Source organism: Cherax quadricarinatus, chromosome 16 (assembly GCF_038502225.1).
Source record: "Cherax quadricarinatus isolate ZL_2023a chromosome 16, ASM3850222v1, whole genome shotgun sequence".
Classification (NCBI taxonomy): Eukaryota; Metazoa; Arthropoda; class Malacostraca; order Decapoda; family Parastacidae; genus Cherax; species Cherax quadricarinatus.
Window position 1 is genome coordinate 10017773 of NC_091307.1, and position 27033 is coordinate 10044805.

The 27033-nt window shown below is 39.9% G+C and overlaps 1 protein-coding gene across 1 annotated transcript in view; it reads right to left on the reverse strand.

Annotated features, from left to right (window-relative positions):
* The window catches only part of LOC128688864 (serine-rich adhesin for platelets-like), a gene marked incomplete at its 3' end in the record, with an annotated part of 127912 nt that extends 101966 nt beyond the window's left edge, over positions 1–25946 (reverse strand). Inside the window, 1 exon segment of the mRNA XM_053776877.2 lies at positions 25725–25946. Coding sequence (XP_053632852.2) covers positions 25725–25790 — 66 coding nt within the window.
* Positions 25947–27033: the final 1087 nt, after the last annotated feature.

A 27033-nucleotide genomic window follows, 5' to 3' on the forward strand; every position in this document is an offset into this window, starting at 1 on the left:
AGGCTAGGCAGTTGCACGACGATCTGGTAAAGAAATTGCCTGCAACAAGTACTGATATTTGTGAATTTAAGTCCAGCAAAGGCTGGTTTGAGAGATTTAAGAACCATAGTGGCATACACAGTGTGATAAGGCATGGTGAGGCTGCCAGTTTGGACAAAATTGCAGCTACAAAACTCGTAAGTGAATTCAAGGAGTACATAGAGGCTGAAGGACTGAAACCTGAACAAGTGTTCAATTGTGACAAAACAGGCCTCTTTTGGAAGAAAATGCCAAAGAGGACCTACATTACTCAGGAGGAAAAGGGACTGCCAGGACACAAGCCTATGAAAGACAGGCTGAAGCTCATGTTCTGTGCTAATGCTAGTGGGGATCTCAAAGTGAAGCCGTTACTAGAGTACCATTCTGAAAATCCCAGTGTGTTCAGGAAAACAATGTTATGAAGAGTAAATTGTGTGTGTTTTGGAGATCTAAATAATAAGGCATGGGTCACGAGGGAAATTTTCGTTGAGTGGTTCAATGACGTGTTTGGCCCTAGTGTGAAGAATTACCTCCTGGAAAAGAAATTGTATCTCAAGTGCCTCCTAGTAATGGACAATGCACCTGCTCATCCTCCAAACTTGGATGACCTAATTCTGCACGAGTTAGGGTTCATTACAGTAAAGTTCTTGCCCCCGAATACCACTCCTCTCCTCCAGCCCATGGACCAGCAGGTCATTTCAAACTTTAAAAAACTCTACACCAAAGCAATGTTTCAAAGGTGCTTTAATGTGACCTCAGACACTCACTTGACCCTAAGAGAGTTTTGGAAAGAACACTTCAGTATCCTCCATTGCATAAGCCTTATAGGTAAGGCTTGGGAGGGAGTGACTACCAGGACTTTGAACTCTGCTTGGAGAAAATTGTGGCCAGATTGTGTCCACAAGAGGGATTTTGAAGGGTTTGTGGCTGACCCTGATGAGCCTATGTCAGTTGTGAACTCTATTGTGGCATTGGGGAGTTCCATGGGGTTGGATGTGAATTTGGAGGATGTGGAAGAGCTGGTGGAGGACCACAACGAAGAGCTAACCACTGAGGAGCTGCAACAGCTTCAGCAGGAACAGCAACAGATCGCAGCTCAGAACCTTGCTGCAGAGGAGGAGGAAGAGAGATGGAAGAAGGTGCCTTCTTCAGAAATTAGGGAAATTTTTGAAATGTGGGGTAGGATGGAAAGATTTATGGAAAAACATCACCCTGAGAAGGATGTTGCAAGCCATATCGGCAACTTGTACAGTGACAGAGCCTTGGCCCATTTTAGGGAAGTTTTAAAGAGACGCCAGAAACAGAGCTCTCTGGACACTTTTTGTGACACAGGACTCCAGTGACTCTCAAGCTGGTCCTAGTGGCATTAAGAAACAGAGAAGAGAAGTATGTAACCCCAGAAAAGGACTTGGTACCTGAGGTGTTGATGGAAGGGGATTCCCCTTCCAAACAGTAACTAATCCAATCTCTCTCCTCCTCCAGTCTTCCATACACTAAGAAGAATCGCCAATAAAGGTAAGTGTTATGCTGTTAATGTTTCATTCATCATGTCCCATTGTACGTATTGTTTATGTGCTACATCTATATTTCACGTAAAAAAAATTTTTGTTTTAATACTTCTGAGTGTCAGGAACGGATTAATTGTATTTACATTATTTCTTATTGGGAAAATTGATTTGAAAATTGTCTACAGTATTTTGATAACTGTCGCACTTCCAGGAATGGATTAATGACGATAAACGAGAGACCACTGTACTAGTTATTAAGTACACCTACCATCCGACTTACGACCGAGTTCGGTTCCTAGAAACCGGTCGTAAGTCGAAATGGTCGTAAGTCGAACTTTACTACTGAATATCAACAAAACATTTTTGTAATGACTTTATTTTATTGTTTTATTTTGGTATTTCATGTTTTACTTTACTTTTTATGCTGTTAGTACTGTATTTTATACTGTAAGGTTTAGGATAAACACTGTGTACAACACAAATAGTTGTTTATTTCCCAGAAATTTGGCATAAAAAACACGGTCGTAAGTCAAGTGGTCGTAAGTCGAGCAGGTCGTAAGTCGGATGGTAGGTGTACTAGGATTAGTCTGCCCAAAATGACCCAGCATGGTAGTGTCCTCCTTTGTACTCAACAAACCAAAATTGTAATTACACATTGTAACCTTTACAAAGAAATAAAATCTTTATTCTTTTTAATACAGGAAGTAGGGAATAAAATGTAATATGTAATGTAATGACTGGTACAATTCATCAGCATATAAAATGGAACTGTATGTACAGTGGAACCTCAGTTTTCATTTGCCCTGGTTTTCATCGAATTCAGTTGCCGACTTTTTTCGTCAAAATTTTGTCCCAGTTTTCGTTCATCACCTTAGTTTTTGTCGGTCTGCCATACTAAATGTGTTTGCCTCATCCCCCGCGTTCTGAGTCAGTCTGGCTTTGTTTCTCATCAAGTGAGCATTACCCTGCACGTTCATCCGAAACATTTTGTAATAATCAAGTGTTTTTTGTGCTTGTTTATTGAGAGCGACTGATAAATAAGCCACCATGAGGCCAAAGAAGGCTCCGAGTGCCAGCCCTTTGATAAAGAAGGCAAGAAATTGTGGCCAGAATGTGTCTAAGAGAAGGATTTTGAAGGGTTTGAGACTGACCCTGACAACCCTATGCCTGCTGTGGAATCTATTGTGGCTTTGGGGATGTGAGTGGCCAGGATGTGGAAGAGTTGGTGGACGACCACAGGGAAGAGTCAACTACTGTTGCTGTTCACCTGGAACAGCAACAGAGCACAGCTGAGGAAATTGCTTCAGAGGAGAAGGAAGAGAGAGGGGAGAATGTGCCTTCTTCAGTGATTAACCCTTTGAGGGTCGTCAGGCCCTCTCCGAAACTCGTTCTCAGGGTCGGCCAAATTTCAAAAAAAAAAAATTATTTTTTCTTATGAAAAAATAGAGTATTTTTTTCTAAACATTATAGGCTAAACAAAAAAATTTTAACGTCAATACTTACCGAGATATGGAGGTGTGAAATTTGCCAAAATTGAACAACATATTACCTGGAGAGAGTTTCGGGGGTATATGGTAACATCGCCGACTGCCGTCACCCGGTATTTTTCTATTTACTTTTTTATGTACTATTTTCAATTTTTTTTCAATTTTTCTTTTTCTGAGTAACTTTTATGGCCTCTGAGGCCAACATGATCAGTATTTTGTAAGTTATTTCTTTTTCAATACTACACAATAAGGGCGTAAACACTGTTGTCATTATTTTGTTTACAGAAAATATTTACACAAACAATATGAAATGTTGTTTATTACTATTTTTCTATATTTTATATACACATATACAGTCACAGGACATGTTTCTAGAAGTTCTGCAGCCTGTGGAACTCTTTGAAACATGGTGTCATGCACAGTGGAGTTTTGCACTCCTCACACATAAAACGAGTGTCTCTGCGTTGTTGTGGGCGTTTTTTTTGTATGTGAACAGACGTAACACCTCTTCTGAGCCTTTTTCTTCAAAGCAGTAGCAGGCAGTTTTACCAGGAAGTGATCACCATGCTTCAGACGAGCAGGTAGTTGTTGATAATTTGGTGGGCGGTCAATTGCAGGTGCATTTCCTTGGTACTTGAATACTATTTGTCTGATGACAAACAGAATTCGCCGTACTGTGGTTTGTTTCTGGTGCTCATCTTATACATATTATAAGCATTGAGCATGGAAATGTCCAGAAGATGGAAAAACAGTTTGATGTACCACTTATAACTCTTGCGAACACAATCAGCAAACCCAATCTGCATGTCACATTTGTCCACTGAACGCATGTTGAAGGTGTAATCAATCACAGCTGCAGGTTTTAGAATGGGTTCATTTCTCTCTCTATGCTGCCTGCCACTGTCTGCCATTTCATTAGGGTGAATTGATGACAACAGTGTGACATCTCGTTTGTCATGCCACCGAAATGCCATGATGTCATTGGCAGCAAACGCCTGCACCTCACCTCTGCGAGTGCCAGCATCAAACCTGGGCATATGTTTTCGATTTGCACGCACTGTGCCACACACATCTGTCATGTTCACTCGCAAAAAATCACTGAGTGAGGGGCTTGTGTACCAGTTATCTGTATATAATATATGCCCCTTACCAAGGTATGGTTCTATTATCATGTGGGAGTTCGACACGTGGATTAGGTAAGAAATACTCACGTAGGCTGTTATTACGTATAATTACAGATATGTGTGTAACGCCCTTGCAGCCGTACCTATCTCCTTGCTCACTCTCGTAACACTGACTGACTGGCCGCCCACGTACCCATAGAGGGTCTTTGAATAATGCCAGGTCAGCGCAATATGAATAGACAGTGACTCAGGCAGAGACGGTTGGTCGTTGAGTCAACGGTACACTGGTTACTGGTAACTGGTTACTACTACTGAGAGCTCGGCGACGCTAACGTATGTCGTCCCGACATACAACTAATACAAACTAGAGATGGCAGGTGTACGGCTTGGGCTGATTCTATACAATGTCAAAGTACACAACAATTAAACATTATAACATACATAAGTAGAACATTGGAATGGAAGCTTACGTAACTGAAACTGTAATGCAATACAAGGTATACTATAGTACAACTTAAAACTCAACAAATGAACAACGAACTCAACGTTGAGATTACAAGTGATAAAAAAAAAATTTTGATCGATCGATCTGTATTCGTGTGATCTACGGATTCTGAGGAAGGAATATATACAAAGAAAGAGTGTTTAACAGAAAGGCAGATTCGGTGCACTCAAATCTAGACTGTTAACTCTCAGAATGCGGAGAGAACATGAACACAAAAAAAAATTCTTGAATACTGATAAGTTGATACTGTAATTATTCATCTATACAGGTTATTTACATTTAACCCCAACTCTGCTAGGGTGAGATTGACATATGCAGAATGGGTGTCATCTCTGGGAGGATCAAACTCTGTAGCATTGGCTAACTCATGCTGTATTTGAGGCAAATCTGAATTGGAAGTTACAAATGATACTTGAGGATTTCTCAATACCTGTCGTGTACGTAGGGAATAACGACATTCAGGTTGATCGTCTGACTGAGTATCAGAGAAAGAGAGTACAGGATCAGGAGGATTGTCAGAGTCTGTCACATTAGTCTGGGTTGGAACATCATTATCATCACATACTAACTTCATATGATCTAAATGCGATTCTTTATACTGACCAGTACTAATCTCTCTAACCTTATACTTATTACCAGTGATATGTTCAACTACTCGATAAGGACCAACAAACTTTTGATCAAGCTTTGGCATTGCAGACGTTTTGTTAAAGTTAATCAGCATAACTCTCGAACCTACTTTGATTTTGGATGGCTTTGCTCGAGTGTTTGCGACTCTTGTAAATTCTGCTGTTGATTTATGAAGTGTTTCACGGATTCTTCTAAAAACACTTTGAGCTAAGCTAGTACGAGTTGCTATGAAATCATCAGGGTTGTAATTTGGTTTCGGATTAGAATATAACAACTCATAAGGCAAACGTTTGTCTACACCATACAATGCATAATGTGGAGTGTCACCTATAGAAACATTATAAGCAGAATTTATAGCACACTGCACATCAGGTATAACTTCATCCCAAGTTTCACTGTTGGGATTGATAGCGGCTCTCAAGACATCAAGTACTTTCTTATTGGTTCGTTCCGCTAACCCATTGCTGGCAGGATGATGAGGAACAATGGTGGATTTAGAGATCTTGTACAAGGTGCACAAATTTTCAAGAATTTCATTACAGAATTCACCTCCATTATCTGTTACTAGTGACTTAGGGGTGGTATGCCTGCAGATAATGCGTTCTTTAAACGCTTTAGCTACTGTCTCGGCAGTCTTATCTGCAATAGGAACTAACTCACAATATCTGGTGAAATGGTCTACCATAACACACAGATGTTTGTTGCCTTGGAGGGAACATTGGAAATTAGTTAACAAATCTAGCGCAACTCTTTCCCACGGTTCGCTAGTAGATGGATATACTTGGATTGGATTAGGACCATTAGCATTGCCTTTATGTTGCATGCAGACACTACATTTCTTAACATACTCAGAAATATCAGTTGCCATACGAGGCCAAAAGTATTTCAATCTGGCTTGTTTTACTGAACGATCCATACCAGGGTGTGCAACACCTGGTACATCGTGAACTAGCTGTAAGGCTACATTCACTAGTGACTGTGGAATTACTAACTGGTATACTCTTCTGCTAGGAGTACCTAACTCGGCTGTTCGATACAGTAATTCTTGGTTCATGACAAAGTCACTGATGGGTGCTGGTGGCTTCACAGTCAGAATAAGATCTTCCTGGAGCAGGAATCGAATCACACCAGACCACATGGGATCTGTTCGTTGAGCATTCTTTACATCTTCAGCACTAAATGGAGGGTCTGCAGTTACTATACTAACATGTCGCGATAAGGCATCTGCGACTACATTTGACTTGCCAGGTAAATGCTCAAAGGTGGGATTGAACTCTTGGATAGTCAAGGTCCATCTGGCTAACCTTCCAGTAGGTTGTTTGTTCTGGAATAAGGGTATCAGTGGAGCATGGTCTGTCAAGACATGAACAGAGTACTGATAAATAATGTCTCGGAAGTGCTTTAAAGACCATACTATTGCTAAAGCTTCTTGCTCAGTTACTGTATAATTACGTTCAGCCTTCGTAAGGACTCGGCTAGCAAATGCAACTGCGTTGTACTTGCCATCGGTCTTCTGAGCTAGTACGGCACCTATGCCAATTGAACTAGCATCAGTTGTCAGATAGAAAGGCTTAGAAAAATCTGGAAATTTCAAAATTGGAGCAGAAGTTAGCTTTTCTTTTAGAGTTTGGAATGCTCTTTCTTGACGGAAGGTCCGAACAAAAGGAGCATCTTTCTTAAGCAACTCAGTTAGAGGAGCAGCTATGGAAGAAAAATTGGCAATGAAAGATCTATAAAAACCTGCTAAGCCCACAAAGGATCTTACGGCATCAGCAGTTTTGGGAGTTGGAAAATTTAGTACTGCAGTTACTTTACTTTGGTCAGTCGTAACCCCTCTAGGAGTGACTACGTGACCAAGAAACTTAATTTCTGATCTGAAAAATTGACATTTAGACAGTTTGATCTTTAAATTGGCTTCTTCAAGCTTACCAAGTACTACATCAAGTCTTTTCAAGTGTGTATCCACGTCTTTAGACATGACGATTACGTCATCTAAGTACACCATAAGTGCATTACCTATGAAACCTCTAAAGATATTAGTCATGAGCCTTGAGAACGTGATAGGGGAAGATCGTAATCCAAACGCCATACGGAGGAAGTGATAATGACCTGTAGGAGTGGAGAATGCAGTTAGCTCTTGGCTGTCCTCGTGAAGAGGGACTTGCCAAAACCCTTGTAACAAATCCAGGGTTGAAAAGACTTTGTTATCTCCGATATTACGTAAAAGATCACCCAGTACTGGGAGTGGAAAGCGATCTGGAATGGTTTTCGCGTTTAACTTCCTAAAGTCAATCACTGGGCGCCAAGTACCATCCTTCTTAGGTACTAGTATCAAGGGTGCATTCCAAGGTGAATTGCTAGGTGCAATAACTCCATCATCAAGCATTTGATTGATCAATTCTTCTGCGACAGCAACTTGTGAATGAGGCATTCTGTACGCAGGTATGTAGATAGGTCTAGTACCAGGTTCAAGTGGAATACGATGGGACAATAAGTTCGTTATACCCATCTTCTCACCTGGTAAAGCAATGGCTTTACGACGTTTGTTCACCAGAGTCAACAAACGCTTGACTTCATCTGGGAAGTCAGTGGGAGCTAAGTCTTTCTCCTCTACTGGTGGAACAGATTTATCCAGTGAAGTGGATGAGGTCTCCCCGGCAGAAATAGCACCGTTACTACTACTGAGACTATCATTGTTCGAACCACATCACCTGAGATGCCCAATAACTTCCTGGTATTTTGCAATGTATAACTTCCAGTGTACACAATAATATCCAATACCAGACCACTGTAACAATCACAAAGCACAAACAACTTTATACCAAAGCGTTTCCTCTTGCTTGGTATGTACTGCTTGAAAGAGAGTCTTCCTTTGAACAGAATCAAAGACTCGTCAATTACAAGCTTCCTGAAGGGATAAAAATGAGTACTGAATTTCTGTTTCAGATACACAAACACATTCCTAATCTTATATAACCTGTCAGTTCTGTCAGGCCTGGTTTTATCTGAGAAGTGAAGCATACGTAACATTAGCACAAATCGATTCACTGGCATTATATCACTGAAACCTGGTGTTGCAATCAGGGGGTCTGTTGACCAGTATGATTTCACTTTGTGCTTATACACATGTGGCACAAGCATTATTGTGGCAAAGAAAAGATACATCTCAGCCACAGTTGCCTCCTTCCATTGGTGTAGACGTGATTTTGGTGAAAGTATTGTGTTTGCCATGGTGTACTCGTAGTATGTGTTGCTTTCCATGACAATACTTTTCATCAGTGGTTCGTCAAAGAATAACTCGAAACATTCCAGTTCAGTGGCATTGTTCCCAAGTGCACAAGATGGCCGTATTCCACTTTGGCTGCCATCAAACTGGTGGGGATTTGGAACAAAATTGACAGCTTCCTGCCAATCCCAGGTGCGGTCTGCTGGTGGGTACTGGACAATGACAGGTGGTTGTGGTTGTGGAGGTTGTGGTTGTGGAGGTTGTGGTTGTGGAGGTTGTGGTTGTGGAGGCTGGTGTGGTGGGGGAGTGGGGGATGGTGGCCTTTGTTCTAGATCAGCTGAGGCAGCGGCGTGGGTGGCAGCGTGGGTGGCAGCATGGCCCACTGCTGGTGCCTCACCGCCGGCACCACTACCACCACGCACATTTTCCATCCCAATTGCAACAGTATCTTCGTCGTTTTCACTGTCTGTTCCTGTTGTACAGCCACGGGATGTACTCCGAGATACACTCCTTCCCCTTGGTATAACATATGGCACACTTCCAGAGCGCATATATCGTCGTATATACTGACGCTTCACTGGGGAACATTGCACTTCACTATCACTACTGGAACTAGTTTGAAGAGCTTGTAGTTCATATTCACTATCACTATCATCACCCATGCTCTCATCTGAGTCTGGGATTTGGGAAAATAGAAGTTTCCTCTTGGGTTCTGGAACAACTGAACGTGAACACGAGGGCCCAGCACCAGAGGTGGAAGGCTGAGGGTCGTCTGGGTTTTCTTCACTATTACCGATATTATGGTCATTAGTTTCGGTCAAAACCTCACTAAAACCACGAAACTCATCTTCACTGGCACTTCCATCACTATTAGAACTGTCACTGGGGAACAAAAGTGTCCCAATTCGCCGAGGAGTGAGGAGCTTCTTACCGCGAGGCATGGTGGACATTGTTTACTAAGAGGGCATTCCCACAATGCACCACTGGGTCCCAGATTTTTTTTCTACCGCGCACACTGACCACGCAGACCCATTCTCTCACACCTAGGCCTACCAGCCTTTTCGCGCGAGATTTGAGGCCGCTAGAATTTATGCGTACTAGTACGTCAAAAACCCCTACGCGTAAGACGTACTAGTACGACGAAAACCCTCAAAGGGTTAAGGACAAGTGTGGAGAAATATCACCCTAACAAAGCTGTTGTAAACCATGTCTGCAACATGTTCAATGACAATGCCTTGTCCCATTTTAGGCAAATCTTAAAGAGACACCAGAAACAGACCTCTCTGGACAGATTTTTTGTGCAACAGGGGCCCAGTGCCAGTAAAAGACAAAGAAGGGAAGTAACTCCGGATAGGGACTTGATACCTAAAGTCCTTATGGAGGGGGATTCCCTTTCCAACCAATAACCTCTCCTCCTCCCTTTCCCCTCCTCGCATCATCCATATGCCAACAAGAGTCTTCAATCCCAAACCATACCCCGGCCGGGATTGAACCCGCGGTCAGAGTCTCAAAACTCCAGCCCGTCGCGTTAGCCACTAGACCAATCGTGTCATTACGATTTCGTGAGTCAAGAGTCTTCAATAAAGGTAAAAGCGATACTAAATGTTCATTTATCCATTTCATTAGTCCTTTATATTTATTTCTCATTGTTTTCTGTATGTAAAACTATGTATTTTTTGTTAATACTTGTGGGTGTCTGGAACGGATTAATTGGATTTATATTAGTATTTCTTATGGGAAATATTGCTTCAGTTTTCGTCGAATTTGGTTTTCGTCAGACTTGCTTGAATGAACCAACGAAAACTGAGGTTCCACTGTACTTAAAAACTGGTAGATATAATTCATGTGGTTCCATTATATAAAGGGGAAGGGGGATAAGTAAGAATTAGAAGAATAAGCAGAATGAACATACCAGGTTAAATGTGGAAGTACAGTAAAGGCCCAGTATTCAAATTCAAAGTTTATTCTCTATAAGGATTACAATGCTGAGTTTACAGAATTTGGTTATTGTGTGGTTTACATGTAGTTAAATAATGATTACAGAGTGTACCACTAGAACACCTAGCATGGCTAGGCATTTCGGGCAGACTTAGTTTAATTCTTAATTTTAAAATATTACAAATTATGAGGTAAGTTGGTATTATGGCTAAGTGACTAAATACTAGTTTGTGAGTTTAGCAATGTGAATGCTTTTGTTTTGGCACAGTACATAGTTTCAGTATTGGAGTATCACAGGATTCATTATTTTAAGATTGAGGTTAATATTTCTGTTTATGGTCAAATGGGTGAGTGAGTGTAAGTGTGAACCACCAGGTGGTATTCGTGTAGTTAGTTGATGGGGTGTATCAGGGAGATAAGATGTTTTCTAATGGTAGTTTTGAAGGTGATGAATGTGTCTGCAGTTCTAGAGTTCTCAGGTAGGGTGTTCCAGATTTTAGGGCCTTTGACATACACTGAATTTTTGTAAAGGTTTAGTCGGACACGGGGAATGTCGTAGAGATGTTTGTGTCTGGTGTTATGCCTGTGGGTTCTGTCACAACTGTCAAGAAAGCATTTTAGGTCAAGGTTGATATTGGAGTTTAAGGTCCTGTAGATGTAGATTGCACAGTAGTAAGTGTGGATGTACTGAACAGGGAATTAGTTTAGATCTATGAAGAGTGGGGGGGTGACTCAGTGTTTAGTGTGCCACTAATCAGACTAAGAGTCAACAACCTAAATGATTATTTTTTATGACCGAGACTTAGAATTTGATCAATTCAAACATCTCTAATAATATACTAACACCACATGATTTTGAAAAGGCAATAAATGACATGCCCATGCACTCTGCCCCAGGCCCAGACTCGTGGAGATCCATGTTCGTAAAGAGCTGCAAGAAGCCCCTGTCACATGCCTTTAGCATTCTATGGAGCAGAAGCATGGACACAGGTCATCCCATAGTCACTTAAAACAATAGACATAGCCCCACTCCACAAAGGGGGGGGGAGGGAGTAAAGCAATAGCAAAGAATTACAGACCAACAAGATTAACGTCCCATATCACAAAAATCTTTGAAAGGCTCTAAGAAGCAAGATTACCACCCATCTAGATACCCATCAGTTACACAACCCAGGACAACAAGGGTTTAGAGCAGGCTGCTCCTGCCTGTTCCAACTACTGAATCACTATGACAAGGTCTTGGATGCTCTAAAGGACAAACAAAATGCAGATGTAGTATACACAGATTTTGCAAAAGCCTTCGACAAGTGTGACCATGGTGTAATGAAAAAGGAATAACAGGAAAAGTTGGTAGACGAATCTATAGTTTTATAACAAACAGAACACTAAGGTTAATAGTACACAGAGTAAAGTCTGAGGCAGCCACAGTGAAAAGCTCTGTTCCACAAGGCACAGTACTCACTCCCATCCTCGTACCTGACAGAGATACAAGTCACAGCACCATGTCTTCCTTTGCAGATGACACCAGAGTTTGCATGACAGTGTCCTCCAGAGAAGACACTGCAAGATTCCAAGCGGACATCAACTAAATCTTTAACTGGGCCACAGAAAACAATAAGAAATTTGATGAGAAATTTCAATTACTCTGATATGAAAAACTTGAAGAAATCAAAACTATATCAGAGTATAAAATAAATTCCAATCACATAATAGAGCAAAAAATTAATGTGAAGGACCTGGGAGTGATAATGTCAGAGGATCTCACTTTCAAAGATCACAACAATGTATCCACCACATCTACTAGAAATATGATGGGATGGATAATGAGAACCTACAAAATTAGCAATGCCAAGCCCATAATGATTCTCTTCAAACAGCTCGTTCTCTTTAGGCTGGAATATTGCTGTACACTAATGGCGCCTTTCAAGGAAGGTGAAATTGATGACAGAGAGCCTACACGGTACACATAAGCATGATAAAATACCTAAATTACTAGGAATGGTTGAAATCCCTTGACTTGTACTCCCTGGAATGCAGGCAGGAAAGATACACAATAATATACATCTGGAAAATCCTAGAGGGATTAGTACTAAATTTGCACGCAAAAATCACTCCCTATGAAAGCAAAAGACTTGGCAGGCAGTGCAATATCCTTCCAATGAAAAGCAGTGGTGCCATGAGTATGCTAAGAGATGACACAATAAGTGCCAGGGGCCCAAGACTATTCAACTGTACATACCTCCCAGCATACATAAAGAGGATTGTCAATAGACCCCTGAATGCCTTCAAGAAGGCACTGAACAGGTACCTAATGGCAGTACCTGACCAGCCAGGATGTGGTAAGTACGTCAGTCTACGTGCAGCCAGCAGTAACAGCCTGGTTGATCAGGCCCTGATCCACCATGAGGCTTGGTCACAGACCGGGCCACAGGGGCATTGACCCCCAAAACCCTCTCCAGGTATACTCCAGGTATAGATACTGAGTTAGAATGAAATACAGGGGTAAGTACATGTGTTTAATGAGTAAATATTATAGGAGATTACAATGTAACTCTGCAAGTCTTGTTTTTGTATTTATTTCAGTCTAATTTCATTAGAATGTGCTGTTTAATTACATATTATTCATGAAAAGTGCTAAACCCATGTGAACAATTAAAGTTATTCAAAGTCATACATCTAGTCATTCTCAATAGAGAGCAGTCGGATAAAACAAGTTTCTCTTCATCTAAACCTAATTTCACTTTAGTTTTTATAGTCATCTCCAAACACTTCATATATAAATTTTAAGAAATTTTCCTACAAATCAAATGTATGCTCTCACCTATCTTTTTCTGATAAATAATGCACAACGAATTACTCTCACATTTGTACACAAGCTTCACTTGTCTTTCAACACAAGTGTATACATTTTCTCATGACACTTAATTTTATTTTGCCACATGCAACAGTGTAGACTAATATTTTATGGTATTAACTACACTGTATGTACAACCCACAACAGTCAATCAATTAACATCCAGGTACAGCAACTATTTATCACTCAATCATGCTATATATTTCATTATATTGCTCTGAATTGTAATTAAATTAACTACCACTCACTCTGTTAGAACTAGACAATCATATTTTTATTTTATTATTTTATGAATTAATTTTTAACTTGTATCTATTTTTAAGTTTCTAAAATGAATTAATTTTTAATTTGTGTCTAGTATTTGTAAGTTTCTAAAAAATACAACTACACAAATTGTAAGTACAATATTGTTTTGCCCTAAATGCTATTAATCCTATGGACCTTTAGATTATTGTACACTGTACAGTAATTACAGTGATTACTGAACATTTTTCTGAAATTAAGTTTTGTATAGGTGAATAGGGGGGCAACAAGTGTTCAGAACTAGGGCCCTCAAATTTCAGTATCTGCTTTACATCTCATTGAATTATGATCTAAATTGCAAAAATACCATGAAACAAATTACAGAACATACCATCTTCACAATAACAAGTAAACTACAGTATTATACAGTAATCAGTGAATTATTCAGAGCCCAGACATGAAGGGTTCACACCCAGCCACACTCATATCTGAGGTATTTGTTAGGCTCGGGATACTATTGATTTGAAGTCCGTGACCCAGAAGGTGACATGATCAGTCTAAACAGTGCGTGTTTTCCCACCTTTCTACCTATCTCTTAGACAAAGTCAAAGATCCATCTGCTCACTTTTCCAGTTATTCCCTTAGTATGCATTTTGTGAGCTTTTACACCATGATCACACTTGTTAAAGTTTTCTGCAGTCTGTATATGTTACATCTGCATTCAGTTTGTCCTCCAGTGCATCCAAGACCATATCATGGTGGTGCTGTAGTTGAGAGGCAGGAGTGACCTGTTCTGAACCCATGCTGCCCTATTACATGTATGTATTCTTAAAAACCTCTACCTTGACTACCTTGCATTAGTATTAAGATAAAATAAAAATGTTTGAAGTAGTTACTACGTACTATTATCTGTCGTTTTAAGTACAGTGGAACCCCGTATTTCGGCTGTAATCCATTCCAGGAGCTAGGCCAAAACTCAAAACGGCCGAAAGGCGAACCAATATTTCCCATAAGAAATAATGTAAATACAATTAATCTGTTCTAGACCCACAAATATATTCACAAAAAATACATTTTTAAAGAATAACTATAGTTTAACATACATATAATACTTACAACTTATATATAGTATTAAATGAGTAATACAATACATAAATAAACATTTAAAATCACATTTACGTACCTTTATTGAAGACTCTTGTTGGCATCTGGAAGATAGGTAGGACTTACTATTGCCTCCACCACTGCCTCAATGACTGCCTCCACCACTGCCTCAATGACTGCCTCCACCACTGCCTCAATCACTTCCTCCACCACTGCCTCAATCACTGCCTCCACCACTGCCTCAATCACTGCCTCAACCACTGCCACTATGAAGTTTCTTTGGGCCCATGGTGGCTTATTTCACAGTCACAATCAATAAACAAGCACTAAACACAATGAATTTATTGTGAAATGTTCAGATGAGCATGCAGTGTAATGCTCACTCAAGGATAAACAAAGCTAGACTGTCTCACGACGCCTGCGTGGGCAGGCGGACAGGACTGGTACACTGGCCGAAACCTGGGGCAATGGCTGAAACATGGGACAAAATTTGATCAAAAAAAGCAATTGAAACCCAAAGCAGCCGATTCTCAGGGAGGCTGAAACCCGGAGTTTCACTGTAGTTTCTATGTACAGTGGACCCCCGGATTAAGACATCATCAGATTATGTAATGTTTTTGCGTCAAAATATTGGCTTGGTTAACGACACTGAACTCGGTTAAAGTCATTCATCCTGAATGTGTCCACGCACCATGAGCAGCCCAGACAAGCCATGTACAGCCAGTGTGCCACTGTTTACCAGCCAGTGAGGACAATTACACGTGTATATGCAATATATTTTGTATTATTACATTGTTTTTAGTGCTTGTAACTGCTAGATAAGCCACCATGAGCCCAAAGAAAGCTTCTAGTGCCAGCCCTTTGATAAAGAGGGTGAGAAACACTATAGAATTCAAGAAAAAGTTTGTAGAAAGATACAAAAGTGGTGGTGGTAGAGGGTTGTACACCAGCCAGGGTACTTCCTCACACACCAGCCAAGGTACTTCCCCACACACCAGCCAGAGTACTTCCCCACACGCCAGCCAGAGTACTTCCCCACACACCAGCCAGGCTAGTTTCCCCACACACTAGCCAGGGTACTTCCCCACACACGATTTAATTTGAGTGGGGCTTGCGCACGAGTGTATAGAATTATCAAAGCTTATTGCTTGGGAAGCATTGAAAATTGGGTTGGGCAAATATGATTCTGTTAGTGGGATGGTTTGTGAAGGACTTGCCTAGTATGAGCCAACAGGCCTGCTATAGTGTTCCTGCTTTATGTGCAAACATTTATGGATGAACATCACCCTGACGCAGCTGTTGCAGACCGTGCTGGCAACATCTACAATGACAATGTTGTGTCCCATTTTAAGGAAATCTTAAAAAGATGCCAGAAACAGAGCTCTCTGGACAGATATTTAGTGCCACAGGAGTGCAGCGACTCTCAAGCTGGTCCTAGTGGCATTAAAAGGACTTGGTACCTGAATGCTTTATGGAAGGGGATTCCCCTTCCAAACACTAGTGCACCTCCATCCTCTCCCCTCCTCTCATCTCATCATCCATCAATAAGTCTTCAATAAAGGTAAGTGTCATTTTAGTAATGTTTTACTCTGCATGTCTTGTAGTTTTCTGTGTAGGGAAAAAAATTATTCTGTTTAACACTTTTGGGTGCCTGGAACGGATTAATTGGATTTCCATTATTTCTTATGGGGAAAATTAATTCGAAGTCAGATTCGGTATAAGACACCCTCTCTGGAACGGATTAATTACGTTACCTTGGGGTCCACTGTATTAGGATTAGTCTGCCTGAAATGCCCCCGGCATGATAGTGGCCTTCTTTGTACTCAGCAAACCAAAATTTTAATTACACATTGTAACCTTTACAAAGAAATAAACCTTTACTTTACTAGGTTGTGCAACTGTCGGAAATCCAATTGTGGTTGGCGATCTTGCTTCTTAGAACCCTTTCAAAGATTATTATGTGGGACATTAGGTTTACTGGTCTATAATTCTTTGCTATTACTTTACTGCCATTATTTTAGCATACAAAAAATGCACGATAGGGGTTTCTTGCAATTCTTGTTGAGCATGGAGTTCCACAAGACTGGGCCTGGGGCAGAGTGCATGGGCATGTTGTCAATGACTTTTCCAAAGTTCAGTAGTGTTAGGGTTATGTCAGAAATGTTTGGAGTTGATGACAAAATTTTGGGTCTTGTTCATAAAAATTTCATTTGAATTGTCAATCTTGAATCTGATTAATGGCTCATTAAGTGAAGAATTACACCGAGACTTCAGTATCTCACTCATTTCTTTGCTGTCATCAGTGTAAGTCCCATCTTGTTTCAGAAAGGACCCAATACTGGATGTGGTTTTTGCTTCATTTTTGGAATACGAAAAGAAATATTTGTTCTTTTTTCAATTTCATTTATGGCTTTCAGCTGCTCCTCTCTCTCCTGGGTCCTGTAAGATTCATTTATCTTAAATTCAATATTTTCTATTTCCCTTGTCACCGTTTCTTTTCGCATTTCAAATAGCCTAGTACCCCTTCAGAAGCTCTGATTCTTCGTCACTACCTACAGAGGGAGCATCTCTCTCTTTCTAGTTTACACCCTCTCTTCCTTTTCCTTAGGGAAATGTGCACTGAGCATACTTCAACTGCCACATTATTATTATAATCAAAAGAAGTGCTAAACCTACAAGGGCCATTACAACTGCCACAAAGCTGATTCTTTCTAACTACACATTTGGATCCATGGCATTTAAGATATCTTCCCAGCATGTTTCATGAAGGAGATGATTTCTTTGATCCCAGTTGATGCTCTTGTTCCTAAAGTTAAATTTGGTGAAGGCACCTGGAGTATACCTGGAGGGTGTTTCAAGGGTCAATGCTCCTGCAGCCCATTCCATGACCAGGCCTCATGGTAGATCAGGGTCTGATCAACTAGGCTGCTACTGCTGGCCACACACAAACCAACATACAAACCACAGCTCGGTTGGTAAGGAACTGACTTTAGGTGCCTGTCCAGCTCCTCCTTGAAGACAGTCAGAGGTCTACTGGTAATCCCCCTTATGTATGCTGGGAGGCAGTTTAACAGTCCTGGGCCCCTGACACTTATTGTTTTTCACTGGGGGTATGTTGCACTGCCTGCCGAGTCTTTTGGTTTCATAGGGAGTGATTTCAGTTTGCAGATGTGGCACTAGTCCCTCTAGGATTTTCCAAGTGTAAATTATCATGTATCATTCTTGCCTACATTCCAAGGAGTACAGATCAAGGGACTTCAACCATTTCCAGTAATTTGGTTCTTTAATATACATGTACTTATACACTGGGGGTATGTTGCACTGGCTACTGAATCTTTTGCTTTCATGGGGAGTGATTTCAGTGTACAGATTTGGGACTAGCCCTTCTAGAATTTTCCAAGTGTATACAGCCTCTCACTTACATTCCTAAGACTACATCAGTAAATGAATTGGTCGCTAAGTGAGGAGCATACTACATGTACAGTATAATGGTAGTGGGTTTGTGTCAGCCATCTTTGATATTGTTTTAATGTCACCTTTGCACCATTTATAACATTTCTGATATATTTTTAAATGTTCATACAGTAGTCTAATAAACAGAACACTGGAAATGAGCTCTAATATATATTATTTAGGTGCACATACTGGTCAGAGAGCCTGTCGTCAGTCCAAGCTGTCGGTAAACGAGTACATCGCTAAGTAAGGAGAGGCTGTATTATCATGTATCTTTTTCACCTGCATTCCAAGGAATACAGATCAAGGGACTTCAACCATTCCTGGTAATTTAGGTGCTTTATTGTACTTATACAATGGGGGTATGTTGCACTGCCTGCCAAGTTTTTTGCTTTCATAGGGAGTGATTTCAGTGTGCAGGATTTGGAACTAGTCCCTCTAGGATTTTCCAAGTGTATATTATCATGTATCTTTCTCGCCTGCATTTCAAGGAGTACAGATCAAGGGACTTCAACCATTCCCAGTGATTGAGGCCCTTTATTGTACTTATACATTCAGTGAAAGTTGTCTATACATATATTCTCCAGGTCTGCAATTTTGCCTGCCTTGAAACAACCTCATACTGTTTGCATTTTGCTGGTCAGTGTTCCTATAATTACAAGTCTGAACATCAATTTGGCTGTGATCTGAATTAACTGTCTTCGATACTATTATATTTTGTACCAGGTCATTATTTTCCAGTCTTGTTGGCACCACTATTTGCTGGTTTAAAGCTTATTTATTGCAGAGATTTAACAGCTCCTGGGGTTATCTCTGCTATAGCATTATTTTCTACATTCTTTTATTTTAAATGTCTTAAAGTGAAATGGCCTAGTAACAAGATGTTTGGGGCTGGGGTTTGAAGATTTTCCAGACAGTTATTAATTTTTAATAGCCTGAACTGTTATGATGTTATATCTTGTGGCTTACATACAACCACAACGACTAGGTTTTGGTTTTCTATCTTTACTGTCAAAACCTCAACTACATCATTTGTAGTGTTTAGTAACTGTGTGCAGATGAACAATTCTGACATACACTGCAACCTCCTCTTGTTGCCTGTTCTTTCTACCATATCTAAATAAGTTGTACCCTGATACCCATATTTCATATGCATTGTTCATGAAAGCCACGAACAATGCACATGACTCCACAAGGATTCCACTGATGAAAGGTATTTTGCTGTTGGTCAATGGTTTAAGGCTATATACTTGTCCAAACTTCCCACTACTACAGATATCAGTACTAGAACTCAACACACAATTCAGGATATAAATAACCACAATTTAAACCTAGAAGATGAATGATCACGTTGACCCTGATATAAACCTCCATAATCTAACACCCAATCAAAACCTACTGGAAAGTAACTGCCTTTATTACACAGCATCACAAGCCAGCACTATCCTAAACAGTGCTAAAAGTCTATCAGTTCTTAACTACAACATCAGGTCCTTAAGCAAACACTATGATGACCACCTGGTACTCCTTGAGTCGCCAGAGACACCCTTCTCCTGCATTATTCTTACTGAGACCTGGCTTAACCCTTTCAGGGTCCGTCCCGTAGATCTACGGCTTTACGGTGAGTGTCCAAACCGTAGATCTACGTCATGAGCTCAGCTCACTCTGATAAACTGTGAGTGGTACATTTGGGCCTAGATATGAGAGAATACATCTATGTGGTATGTGTGCACCACATAAAACAGATCCTGCAGCACACTGTGCATAATGAGAGAAAAAAACTGAAATCATGATTTTTCGATTAAAACAGCAACTTTGCAGTGTTTTTTCGTATGTTTTTTATAGTTGTATTTGCGATTTCTTGGTCTCATTTGATAGAATGGAAGATATGTTACAGAAATAGAGATGATTTTGATTGGTTTTAGCACTGGAAATGGCTTGAAACTGAGCTCAAAGTAGCGGAAATGTTAAATTTTTGCCGATATTCAAGAGTAAACAAACGACCTCACACATCTAATACACGTCAGCTGGTGGGTCTAATATACATTCACAAATATGGTGATGATATTTATACAATTATTACAGTATTGCATAACAGTAAATCTTCTATTTTTTGGTGTGAATAAAAATTCATTATGTGAATAAAAAATCAAAATGGAATTTATTTGTAAAGCCTCAAAACATAACTAATGAACAGAGGAAATGTTAGTTTAGTGCCAGGAATGCCTACATTGTTTATTCTGGACCCTATTTTGAAATTGGAATATTTTGAACTTTGTGTTAAATTGGCCAAATTAACAATTTCCGATCACTTTATTTTGTAGTTGAAACAGTTGACTTGGCGATTTCTTGTGTTCAATCAATAGAATAGAAGTAATACTAGTGAAATAGCTAAGAATTTGGTTGATTGGAATAATGTAATTGGCCTAAAATGGGAGTCAAAGTCGGCAAAATCGCCGATTCGTAAATATCGCTGACACATCAAAATTCGCGAGAGCATAATTTCGTCAATTTTCCACCAAATTTCGTACTTTTTGTTTTATTACCTTCACAAAAAGATTCTCTACGATTTCATAAGAAAAAATAACAAATTTTTTTTTTGAAAATTCTTGGACACTGGTGCGTAACTCCAGATTTGGGCCTTGGACCCTGAAAGGGTTAAGCAGGACACAATAGATATCTACCCTCTACCAGGATACACAGCAATCCACAACTGCAGACCATACCAAGTTGGGGGTGGTATTGCAATCTATTACTCTAACCAACTATCCTGTATTAGCACCACTTGTGATGAATATGGGGAATACATTTTTGCTAATTTTACTGTAAAAAACCTTAAGATGCCTATAACAATCGGTGCCATTTACCGGATACCCCACACAAACATCCCAAATTTCAGTGAGAAATTAAAGGCACTAGTAACAAACAGACAAATGAACAAGCACCACCTTCTCTTAGCTGGAGACTTCAATATCAACCTTGGCCTACTAGATGATCAGCCTGTAACTGACTTCATCAACAATATGAACAACACACTTCTCATACCAACAATAACTAAACCAACCAGGCTCACTGAGACAAGTGCAACCATAATAGACCACATATGGACCAATATACTAGCCCCCCTTAAATCAGGGATAATCGCAGACAGCACTACAGACCACTACCCTACCTTCCTCTTAACAAACATTAGTAAACCACCACTGGAATACAACAAAGTTTCATTTAGACTCCATGATGAGGCCTCAATAAGGAAGTTCACAGCAGACCTAGAGACTGTTGACTGGCCTACAGAATTCTCCAAGGCCAATGGTATTGACGATCGGACAGACATTTTTCTTAACAAATTACTTAGACTATACAACAAACATTGTCCTTTAAAAACGAAACAGATCACGAATAAATGGCTCGGTTGCCCATGGCTAACCAGCAGCATTCTGAAATCCATTGATAAGAAACACCAATATGAAAAGCAATATAGACAGGGCTTAATACACAAAGATATTCTTAAACACTATTCATCAGTTCTCATCAAAGTAATAAAGAAAGCCAAACAACTGTACTACTCCAGCAGATTCACTGACACAAGAGAAGATACAAAAAAGACCTGGAAAACACTCTCACAGATTCTGGGCACCCACAAACTGAAAAAAAAACAAGAATATTGTCCACTAAACCTAATGAAACACCGCTGCATCCCACTGAAACAGCTAACAAGATAAACGACTTCTTCTCATCCATAGGATCTAATCTTGCCAGTAAAATCCCACGTACCAACGCCCATGCCGGGGACTATCTAGATGGGAATTTCCCAAATTCCTTCTATCTTGTACCAACTGAGCCCACTGAAGTCACCGAGATTATAAAGTCACTTAAAAATAACTCAGGGAATCTGTCTCATGTCCCACTATTATTGTACAAGCGAGCGGCCCATGTCCTTTCGCATGCTATCTCATTACTTTTTAACAAGTCACTAGAAACTAGCACCTTCCCGAAACTACTCAAGACAGCAAGGGTTACACCAATACATAAAGGTGGTGGCCCTACAGATGTAAACAACTATAGGCCAATATCAAACTTACCATTGCTATCCAAAATCTTCGAGAAACTTGTGCACAGGAGATTGTATTCATTTATAACGGCACAAAACATACTCAACCCCTGCCAATTTGGATTCAGGAAAAATAAAAGCACTAATGATGCAATTGTAAAAATGCTAGATCTGCTTTACACAGCATTGGGAAATAAGGAATATCCGCTAGGAATTTTTATTGACCTAAGAAAAGCTTTTGACACAGTAGACCACGGCACCCTACTCCACAAACTAGACCATTATGGTATAAGAGGCCATGGGCTTGCATATTTCAAATCCTGCCTTACTAATAGGTATCTGTAAGTCACCATTAAAGACACAGCATCATCAACACAGCCACTTGATACTGGAGTTCCGCAGGGAAGTGTCCTTGGACCCCTGCTCTTCCTCATTTACATCAATGATCTTCCAAACGTATCCCAACACCTGAAACCCATTCTCTTTGCTGACGACTCGACTTATGTCATCTCTCACTCTAATCTTGCCACCCTCAACACCAATGTTAACAAGGAGCTGCTCAAAATATCAACTTGGATGACAGCCAATAAACTTACACTTAACACTGACAAAACCTACTATATTATGTTTGGTAGCAGAGCAGGTGCTGCGCAACTTAACATTAAGATTGACAACACTCTAATTGCCAGACATAATGAGGGCAAATTCCTTGGCCTATACCTCGACAACTTGAATTTCAGCACCCATATCCAACACAACAAAAAAAGTATCCAAAACAATTGGGATCCTCTCCAAGATACGATACTACGTGCCGCAAAATGCCCTTCTCACACTATACCATTCACTCATTTATCCATACCTCACCTATGCTATTTGCGCTTGGGGATCAACTGCAGCCACACACCTAAAGCCAATAACAACTCAACAAAAAGCCGCAGTAAGAATAATCACTAAATCCCATCCCTGGCAACACACCCCCCCACTCTTCATAGATCTAAACTTACTCCCTGTTCAGAACATCCACACTTACTACTGTGCAATCTACATATACAGGACCTTAAATTCCAATATTAACCTTGACCTCAAATGCTTTCTTGATAGTTGTGACAGAACCCACAGGCATAACACCAGACACAAACATCTCTACGACATTCCCCGTATCCGACTAAACCTCTACAAAAATTCAATGTATGTCAAAGGCCCTAAAATCTGGAACACCCTACTTGAGAACTCTAGAACTGCAGACACATTCATCACCTTCAAAACTATCGTTAGAAAACATCTTATCTCCCTGATACACCCCGTCAACTAACTACATGTAAACCACCTGGTGGTTCACACTTACACTCACTCACTCACCCATTTGACTATAAGCACAGAAATATGTATTTTAATCTTAAAATAATGATTCCTAACTAGTCATAAGTTTGCCTGTGATACTCCAATATAGAAACTATGTATTGTGCCAAAACAAAAGCATTCACATTGCTAAACTCACAAACCAGTATTTAATCACTTAGTATTTAGTCAACTTACTCCACAATTGTAATAATTTAGGGTTAAGAATTAATCTAAGTTTGCCCGAAATGCCTAGCCATGCTAGGTGTTCTAGTGGCTCCCTCTGTAATTAGTATTTTATTACATGTAAACCACACAATAACCAAAATCTGTAAACCCCGCACTGTAATCCTTATAGAGAATAAACTTTGATTTGATTTGATTTGTATATTTTCAAATACGAATGATGTCATATTGCTGGGGGATTTAACAGAAATGCTGACATCTGTGCTGATATAACAGCTGTTGACATAATAGCTGTGTTGACATAATAACCAAGTTGACATCATAACCGAGCTGCCATAATACCTGTGCTGACATAATAGCTGTGTTGGCAGCTATGTTAGTATAACTGTGCTGACATAATTGTGTTGATGTAACAGATAGGTGTTGACCTAATAGGTGAATTGATATGACAGCTGTATTTGCACAAAGCTGCTGATATAATAGCTGACATAATAGATGTTTCGGATTAACTATGCTGACAGAGCTGTCACAAGACTTCTATTGATATAATAGCTGTGTTGACACTGTTGACTTAATAGCATTGACAGCAGTGCTGATAAAATAGCTGTTGACATAATAGCAGTGTTGACAGCTATGTTGACATAATAGCAGTGTTGACAGCTATGTTGACATAATAGCAGTGTTGACAGCTATGCTGACATAACAGCAATAATGACAGCTATGTTGACATAATAAGTGTTGACAGCTATGCTGACATAATAGCAGTGTTGACAACTATGTTGACATAATAGCAGCATTGACAGCTATGTTGACATAATAGCAGCATTGACAGCTATGTTGACATAATAGCAGCATTGACAGCTATGTTGACATAATAGCAGCATTGACAGCTATGTTGACATAATAGCAGTGTTGACAGCTATGCTGACATAACAGCAATAATGACAGCTATGTTGACATAATAGCAGTGTTGACAGCTATGTTCACATAACTGCAGTGTGATAGCTATGTTGCCATAATAGCAGTGTTGACAGCTATGCTGACATAACAGCAATAATGACAGCTATGTTGACATAATAGCAGTGTTGACAGCTATGTTGACATAATAGCAGTGTTGACAGCTATGTTGCCATAATAGCAGTGTTGACAGCTATGTTCACATAACTGCAGTGTGATAGCTATGTTGACAAATATGCTGACAGGTGTGTTGACATAATAGCAGTGTTGGCAGTTATGCTGACATAATAGTGTTGACAGCTATGACATAATAGCAGTGTTGACAACTATGTTCACATAACTGCAGTGTGACAGCTATGTTGACAACTATGCTGACATAATAGCAGTGTTGACAACTATGTTCACATAACTGCAGTGTGACAGCTATGTTGACAACTATGCTGACATAATAGCAGTGTTGACAGCTATGTTGACATAATAGCAGTGTTGACAACTATGCTGACAGGTGTGTTGACAGCTATGTTGACATAATAGCAGTGTTGACAGCTATGTTGACAACTATGCTGACAGGTGTTGACAGCTATGTTGACATAATAGCAGTGTTGACAGCTATGTTGACATAATAGCAGTGTTGACAACTATGCTGGCAGGTGTGTTGACAGCTATGTTGACATAATAGCAGTGTTGACAGCTATGTTGACAACTATGCTGACAGGTGTTGACAGCTATGTTGACATAATAGCAGTGTTGACAGCTATGTTGACATAATAGCAGTGTTGACTGCTATGTTGACATATTAGCAGTGATGACAGCTATGTTGACATGACAGCCGTGTTGACATAGCTGGGTGTGTGACTGAGGGGTCACCGATCGATGAGTCTGCTGGGTGGTGGTGATGGTGCCGGAAACTGCGTGCTCAATGCCACTTCCGTATCTAAACACCAAGTGATTCATCCCTCAGGCCAGTATACATGCCGGGGGATGCATCTGGTCACTAGTTTATACATTATATACCAAACATTCAGCGACAGAAGGAGTAAGAGGAAATTCAATTAAACAATTGGCCACACGCGTCAAGGCCCACAACAAAGAGTTGAATTACCTGCTTGATGGCTCTGCCAATTTCATGCACTATACGGTCCTTGACGCCTCCCCGCGTAGCTGCCATCACCTACCAGCAGCACCACAACCAGGCGGTGCAGTCACGATAAAGGAAATAATTTTGGGAGGTTAAAAAAACGGGTTTAAAATGCAACACTCCATCGCAGACACCGGCCACCAGCTGACTCCCTCACCACCACCACCACTCTGCTGCCTCACACACTACCACAACCTCGTACTGCTAATATATCTAACTTTTTATTTATGTAATAAATTTAGTTTTTTTTTATTTCAGTAATAAAGTTTTTACTTACCCTTTGCGCATATAACATTTTTTTTAGTTGGTCTTGAAGGCATGCATGGTTTAAGATTCTTTATCTTTAAGATAAAAATTAAGAGTATATCAAATCACTACATTACGAAGTATACAAATATACAAATAAGAAAACCTTTAGGATGTAGACCCCTCATGGAAGGTTCCTTGATGTTGGTGAGGGGCTCTTGATTTAGGGAATTGGATCTGTGCTCCAGTTCCCCGAATTAAGCCTGAATGCCTTCCACATCCCCCCCCCCAGGCGCTGTATAATCCTCCGGGTTTAGCGCTTCCCCCTTGATTATGATAATAATAATTTAGGATGTAGAGTATTTCGGACAACTTAGTCTAGCTGTAAGAATTACATAGTTTGATTTAATTTTTAAGTCTGCACGTGATATTAAGTATTAGGAAGCATAAATAAACACGAAGGAACCACAATGAAAATAAGATTTTATAAGGTTGGCTTAGGTTATATCTACATAACGTACTTATTTTTTTTATCTTCCAGTAACGTGTGTGCCGTCAAGACCATTGAAAAAAAAAAGAGAGAGAGAGAATGTTATGTATTCAAAGCCTAAAGAAAAACTTGTGTAATTTAATCTAAGATAAATCAATAGTCAGACAATGTGACATCATTTTTTTTTACAATTTTCTAGAGGGTAGACATAAGACAGAAATATACATGGGAAAACCCAATAAAGCCAGTGTAATTTACTTCCACTGAGGTCCTTAGACGTGAATCACAATGAGAATTCGGATAGGATCAGATATATATTGTTCAGATCTCCCAAGTAGTATGAAGTGGAAATAAATAAATAGGCTTAGTGACTTTTACAGCTTGTGAACATGCGTCTGACAGCGATGTTCAATATGTTGCCTATGTAGGATAATACAAATATTGCAACAAATGACAATTAAATATATATTTTATATACTATTACATTTAATATACATATATGTACATTAATTTTCAAAATAATTTTATTCATAGTCT